Source organism: Rhododendron vialii, chromosome 10a (assembly GCF_030253575.1).
Source record: "Rhododendron vialii isolate Sample 1 chromosome 10a, ASM3025357v1".
Lineage (NCBI taxonomy): Eukaryota > Viridiplantae > Streptophyta > Magnoliopsida > Ericales > Ericaceae > Rhododendron > Rhododendron vialii.
In genome coordinates, this window is record NC_080566.1 from 30,966,717 (window position 1) to 30,974,407 (window position 7,691).

Below are 7,691 nucleotides of genomic sequence, written 5' to 3' on the forward strand. Positions count from 1 at the left end.
GACTACGTACGTTACCCGAGTCAAATGTCCTTGTCTATTCAACTCGTACCTCCACGTGCATCCGGGCACGAGGGAGAGTGCTAGACATTATCCTACATTCTCATATTAAATCTCTCAATCTTGGTTAATAAATATCTTAGAAGGCTACTCCACCTACTAACAACAATAAGTCTAGGTGCACTACACTATGCACTACATGTTTTATAGGGCTCACATTAGGCCCCAAAAAAATACAGAAAAATATTCATAAATTTTAAAATAATATATTATGCGGTCTTATAAAAAATCAGCTCTAACAAATATCGGTAAGTATTATTTCTTGATTCGTAGGAGCAAAACTGTATAGTTAAACAGTTTCGTCCCTACAAATCAAGAAATAATACTTACCGATATTCTTTGGAGCTGATTTTTTACAGGGTCCCATAAAATATTATTCTAAAATTTATAAATATTTTTCTATATTTTTTTGGGAGCCGAGGTGAGCCTCATAAAAAATGTAATGGATAGTGTAGTGGATAGATGATAGTGTACGTAGCATCTCTCTATTAACAATTGATTTTTGGCCGAAACCCACCAAAAAAATCTAACGGACTATTCTTCCGACGAACAATCATTCTAAAATCTGAACCATTAATTTGCTCAAATGAATGGACGAAATCGGATCATCTCCTTTTTAAACATTTTCTCTTCTTTTCTCCAAATTTCCACAACCTCCAAATAAATAGCCCCACTTAACGAAAACCTAATCCTAATTACGTGTTTGGCTCCTCTCCAATCCCTCATGGATTGGAGGATCCTCAAGTCCTATTAATAAGGCGACACATGGCAATTATAAAATCTAATGGCCAAGATTATTAATGGACACATAATCCTTGTCATCCAGCGAAACACCGAATATTTTCACTTCCATTTCATTATTCCAAACACCATCACTGCCCCTTTCCTCCATTTCCGTCCAACCCTCCACTAGCCATCACCATTGTTTTTCGCCTCTTCCGTTCCTTTTTCTCTCCTCTGATGAATCCATCACTAATGCCCACTACCCCTTCCCTGCGATACCCCAGCCCTAACTCTCAAATCTTTAATCATCATAGCCGATCAACAAAAATCAGTTAGCGGCCATGTTTTCCTAAGGCAAAATTGTGAACTACTCCTCTCGTCCCAAAATATTTTTCCGATTCGTAAAAAGAGATCTTAAAAATAATACATTTTTTTCAAGAAAAATTCCAGGTTTTTTTAAACAATTTACTATGTACAATGAAATCTTTTGATTGGTTTAAAAAGTTTGAAATTTTTTTTGAATAAAATGTATAATTTTTAAGTTGTAGTTTTACGGACCGGACAAACATTTTAAAGCGGATGGAGTAGTGATGAAGCAGTAGTTGAAATAGCTTATGTATAAAACAAAATTGTCAATGGCGGCGAATGGGGGAGGGAGAGAGAGAGTGTGTGTGTGTGTGTGTGTGTGTGTGTGTGGGGGGGGGGGGGGGGGGGGGGAGAATAATTATGTGTGCTCATCCTCGTATCCTTTAGATAAATTATGTTCAATATTATATTCTTAGCCGTTAGATTAAAATTGAAGGATTGGAAAGGAGCCAAACTCCTTAATTACTACCACACCACCACCAAAAACTAGCCTTAATCACTCTTTCGCTCCCTATTTAATCTCCTCCCTAATTACTACCACACCACCACCAAAAACTAGCCTTAATCACTCTTTCGCTCCCTATTTAATCTCCGCACCTTCTTTGCATCCCCTCACCTCTCCCTCTCCCTCAAAACTCCCTACCTTCCCTCTCTCGCTCTCCCTTCCCTCGCTCTTTCTCAGAAAAAGCTCTCTCTCTCTCTCTCTCTCTCTCTCTCTCTCTCTCTCTCTCTCCAGAATGGATTTGGGTTACGTCTCAAAGGACACAAACTGGTGGGTTTTCACACTACCAGCATTCCTCGGCTCCAAAACCATACTCGACCCCTACACCATCCTCTCTCTCCTCACATCCTTCCTCTGCCTCTCTCTCCTCACCTGGGCCTTCGCCGCCGGGGGCACAGCCTGGAAAAACGGCCGCAACAAAAAAGGCCCCACCGCGATCCCCGGGCCCCGCGGCCTCCCCATCTTCGGCAGCCTCTTCACTCTCTCCCGCGGTTTGGCTCACCGCTCTCTGGCTTCCATGGCTCGAAGCCGTGACGCCACCCAGCTCATGGCTTTCTCCCTCGGCTCGACCCCAGCCGTCGTCGCCTCCGACCCCAGCACGGCTCGCGAGATCCTGATCTCGCCTTCCTTCGCCGACCGCCCCATCAAGCAGTCGGCCAAGAGCCTCATGTTCAGCCGAGCCATCGGCTTCGCCCCGAACGGGACCTACTGGCGCCTCCTCCGGCGAATCGCTTCCTCCCACCTCTTCTCGCCCCGGCGCATCTTAGCGCACGAGCCCGGGCGCCAGCAAGACTGCGCCGTGATGCTGCGCAACGTAGCGACCGAGCAAGCGCTCAACGGCGCCGTCAGTTTACGGAAGCACTTGCAGTTTGCGGCGCTGAACAACGTCATGGGGAGCGTCTTCGGCAAGCGTTACGACCCGGTGGATGATAGCGGCGAGCTCGAGGAGGTGAGGGATATGGTGAGGGAAGGGTTCGAGCTGCTGGGTGCGTTTAACTGGTCGGATTACGTGCCGTGGCTACGCTATTTCTGCGACCCGTATCGCGTGGTGGAACGGTGCGAGGCTTTGGTGCCTCGAGTCAGGAAACTCGTCCGAGTCATCATCGAGGAGCACAGACTCAGTGGGTCGAGGAAGGTTTCTGATAATGATGATTTTGTGGATGTTTTGCTCTCTCTTGAGGGTGACGAGAAGTTGCACGAAGATGACATGGTCGCTGTCTTATGGGTATGATTTTTATTTAAAAAAAAAGTTAATCATAAAAAAAATGTTTATGAAGGTTATTATCTTATTATGAAGTTATATTATTATTACATGTTGCCCCTTGGATGTTATTTATTTTCCAAGAAGTATTAATGTAAAATTCCCCTTTGGCTTTGTATGTTTTAGGGTTACAAAACTTCTGGGCATGGTCTCCTACAAATTTTCTACTATATCTTAAAAATCTCTCTTAAAATCCAACCCAACCCAACCCAAGCCGATCGGGAATAATGTATTTGGTAGTGGAACATTCCCTATTATGTTTTACGTTAGTTATCAGAACTCTAGTGGTTATGAAGTATGAGGGTATTCTTTGCTAGGTTATACGGAGAAAGAGAATTTACTTTCTCGTGTTTGTTGGTGAAGAGAGAAGTGAAGAAAATAATTTGGAATGTTAGAAGTCAAGGGGAAGGAAAAGAGTAGGAAATTGACCATTCATTGTTTTTCCTTGAATTTCTTTGCTTTTCTTTTTCATCTATGAGCCAAACGAAGGACTATAGAAAAATAGTACTGTAGTATTCATTTTCCTTTCCTTTCTCTTACGGAGTATTTCCCTTGTGTTCCAAACGGACGGAGGGTGAAGTGGTGGGTCAATTCAAAACATTTTTTTTTTTTGTAGTTTTAGGGGCCATATGAAATAATCTGTAAGTGTGAGGGTCAAGATGGAATTGAAGTAAACTCTGAAGGTGGTTTTTTTTTTTAATGAACTAAAACTAGTGCATCCACAGTTTTATCTGTTACGGATTTTATTGACTTAGTTGACTCACCTACCTTGATTGGGATTTGGGATGCAGGAAATGATTTTCCGAGGAACCGATACGACAGCGTTGTTGACCGAGTGGGTCATGGCCGAGTTGGTGTTACATCAGGAAATTCAAACCAAGCTTCGTGAAGAGCTAAAATCCGCTGTGACCAAGAACACTCTAACCGACGCAGACGTGGCCAAACTCTCCTACCTCCAGGCCGTGATTAAGGAAACCCTCAGGGTCCACCCACCCGGCCCACTTCTCTCGTGGGCCCGGCTGTCCACGTCGGACGTCCAGCTCAGCAACGGCATGGTCATTCCCGCCAACACGACCGCCATGGTCAACATGTGGGCCATCGCTCACGACCCGTGCGTGTGGGCAGACCCGCATGCTTTCAGGCCGGAGAGGTTTTCGGAGGGTGCCGACGTGGACGTCAGGGGTGGTGACTTGAGGCTGGCCCCGTTCGGGGCGGGACGTCGGGTTTGCCCGGGTAAGAACCTTGGGCTGGTGACGGTGGGTCTCTGGGTGGCCAAGTTGGTCCACCACTTCGAGTGGGTCCCGGACGAGACCAGCCCCGTGGACCTGGGTGAGGTTTTGAAGCTGTCTTGCGAAATGAAGCAACCCTTGTCTGCTGTGGCCGTGGCAAGGAATGTCTTGTGTTAGGGGGTTTTTGTTTGTTTGACCAAGGGGAAAAAGCTACTTGTTGGTTTTTCTTTTTAAGGTTTAGGATTTGACATGTTTGTATTAAGTATTTGGTTGAATTGTTTTGGTTTTCTTGGACCTGAAGTAAATTGGCTTGGCACGTGTTTTGGCTTGTAAATTAAATAGTAGTACCAAGTCAAATGGTTTGATGGGGTTTAATGAATTATACTAGTAGCTCGATAATTAGGATGGTAAATTTTTTTTTTTTGATAAGTATTAGGATGGTAAATTTGGTTGCTCACACTACTTATATGATCGATTTTACGCTATTTTTTCGTGCACCCATCAAGTGCGTTTTAAGATTTTAAAGAAATACAAGTTGTTCGAAAAACAGGATATGCGTGAGCGGGGAGCATGGTTTTTTCATGTTTACCCCTGCCAGTAATGTACAAAATGGAGTGCTTGACTTGTGGGGGAAAAGTGATGTGGAGATAATTTTGGCGTTGGAATTAAGTGAGTCAATCTTTAATGTTTTTTACTTTGGTAAATCAGTTTGAAATATAAAAAATGTTAAGTAATATACAATTTTAAAGGGGGCGTACCCCGGAAAACAAAAGAGAAGAACAGAAAGAAAAAAAATGCTAAAAACTCTTAGCACAACCTGCCGGGATAGGATAATAACAAATCAATACGCGAACTCTCAGCACAACGAGCCGGTATATAGGATAATAACAAATCAATGCACAACCCGCACGGATAGGTATGAATATGCAAAATGCAATAAATGTAGTAGAAAAGAATATCTAATGCCATGCACAACCCTCAATTTTGATTCCATATCAAAAGGGTGCTTTCCCTCCATAAGATAGAATATATTGTAGTGCAAATGCAGCATCTGAGATTAGAGTTGGGCAACGGACATAAAATACGATAACACGATACGAATCGGACACGAAGTTAACGGGTTATAGTTTAACATTTTTAACACGAAAATGACACGACTCGAGAACACGAATTCTAAATGGGTCGGATTCGGGTTGAACACGCGAGACGAAATTGACACGGCCAACACTGTTATTAATCTGTCACCTATTAACACGAACATATATACATAATGTATGGTATATATGTAATTCTATATAAAGTTGAGCAACAGACACAATAACACGACACGAATCGTATACGCAGTTAACTGGTTAGGGTTAAGCATTTCTGACACGAAAATGACATGACTCGAGAAACACAAATTCTAAATGGGTCGGGTTCGGGTTGGGTGGTTTGTAACACGAACCCGACTGACAAGACACGAACACGATCCGACCCGACCTGTTACTCAGGTTTACCTGAGATTAACAATATTAATGCTATAACCACACACAAATCAATAAGTCTAGGTATATTACACTAACAGTCAGGTTCCGGTGAGGGATCCCGTATTTTATTAAAATGCGGGACTTTTCTTCCCGATTGAATTTCGATGATCTGAGCCGCTTAAAGTGATCAGAACGTGATTTTAAGGGTCCCCGCGAGAAATCAACAAAAAAAATGACCAGGAAGGGCTTCATCCGAGCAGTTTTCATTGAACGGTTCAAAAAAACTGCTTGGTTGAAGCCCGTCCCGGTCATTTTTTTTGGTGATTTCTCGCGAGAACCTTTAAAATCACGTTCTGAACACATTGAACGGTTCGGATTTTCAAATTTTGATCGAAAAATGAAAGTCCCGCATTTTAACAAAGTGAGAAATCTCTCACTTGATCCGAGTGATTACACTAAATCACTATATCATCTACTACATTTTTTATGTGGTTCATTTTGGGTCCCACAAAAAATGCAAAAAAATATTCGTAAATTTTAAAATAGTATTTTAGGAGGGCCCTGTAAAAAATCAGCTCTAACCGGTATCGGTAAATATTATTTCAAGATTTGTAGGATTGTAGGAGCAAAAAGGCTCAACTGCGCAGTTTCGGACATACTGTAGGGGGATGAAAACAATTGACGCTTCGGATCAACTGGATTGCAACGGCTTATTCGTGCCTCTTCACCGGAACCCTAGCTCGACGTCTGAACCCTAATCTGCAAAATAGACATGGGGTGAGTGCACCTTGCCTCTCGTGGCAAAGGCCCTCCGATGCCTTTGTTAGTATCACGTACTAGAAAACTCAGCCCTAATTATCAGTAGGAAAGCAATAATAATGCAACGTATTGCGTACCTCTCACCTCTAGGTTTTCCTCATATTTATAGATTTATGGATGCTTGCTGTTCAAGCATCCTTATTGCCATAGGATTCCTAACTCGTATAGGAAATCCAGGATATCAAGGAGTCTCGTTTCCTTTATCAGTTTATGGAAAATAGTCCTTTTAGGATTCTTTTCCCTTAAGAGCCGAACATCCCATACTCGTTGGGTATCTTTCTCAAATCCTATATTCTTGGGATCTTTATCCCTATATGAGACATGACTATTCTGGAATCTTCCAGAGTATTCTCTCTGCTCCTACTCTCGATTGGAGTTCCATCTTTGTTCGGCCGTCTCATAGCCGAACAGACGGCTTGGACCAGTTACCTCACATGTAACTGGTCCTTGAGCCCGTACAACCTTCATGGACCATTGACTTCTCATGTCACTGGTCCATATTGCCGAACACTTGTTTAGCATGATGACTGTCCTGTCTATATTCAAACTATGGTCTCACGTACCATTTATTCGGATATCGATTGCATTGCTTTCAACCCGTGATCACTCGTATCACGTGCTAGGTTCTTTACATCATCTGTTCGGCTGTATCATAACCGAACAGTCTATTTATAGCCATGACTTCTCATATCACTGGTCCATATCGCTGTTCACCGAACTGCTCGGCGATAAGTCCAGTCGTATTTACCACGTGTTCCCAAACATCACGTGTTTGGTAACTAAATGTATCTGCTCGGGAATACCTCCCTACAATTGCTCCCCAGCTTCATGTATTTACCACTGTTCGGGGGTAATATATGACGCTTAGAAACAGAATTCTATCTAGACCAAACTCTTTTGATCCCGTGCAGTCATAATTTCAATAATTTATTGATGCCTTTTGGCGCCTATGTCATTATACCATTTCGGGGTAAACGACTCCACGTGGCACGTTTTCGTATGCTTAGCATTAATTTCGAACTGACGTTCTATGAAACGGCGTCAGAACGGTTTCGGCTTTCCGTTACTTTTTCCTATAACGGTGTGAGAGGAGACGTTTCGTCTCCGTCTCTCACCTTTAAACCGCTGAAAGGGCTCTTTTTGGTTTTTTATCCAAAACATTCGAACTTTCAGTCCTAAGCTTTCTGCCATTGCTGCCGTCTGCAAATTCGATTGTACTCCAAGAAATCATCACGGTATCGTTGTAAGACTCTCGTTCTAACTCC

General features: G+C 42.9%; 1 protein-coding gene across 1 annotated transcript; it reads left to right on the plus strand.

The window, feature by feature from the left end:
• The first annotated feature begins 1,736 nt into the window (after positions 1-1,736).
• Positions 1,737-4,537, plus strand: LOC131303293 (cytochrome P450 78A7). The gene is made up of 2 exons (XM_058330092.1): positions 1,737-2,873; positions 3,701-4,537. Exons 1-2 carry the CDS (start codon positions 1,884-1,886, stop codon positions 4,313-4,315), a joined length of 1,605 nt encoding a protein of 534 aa, XP_058186075.1. The 5' UTR covers positions 1,737-1,883; the 3' UTR covers positions 4,316-4,537.
• The last annotated feature ends 3,154 nt before the right edge of the window (positions 4,538-7,691 follow it).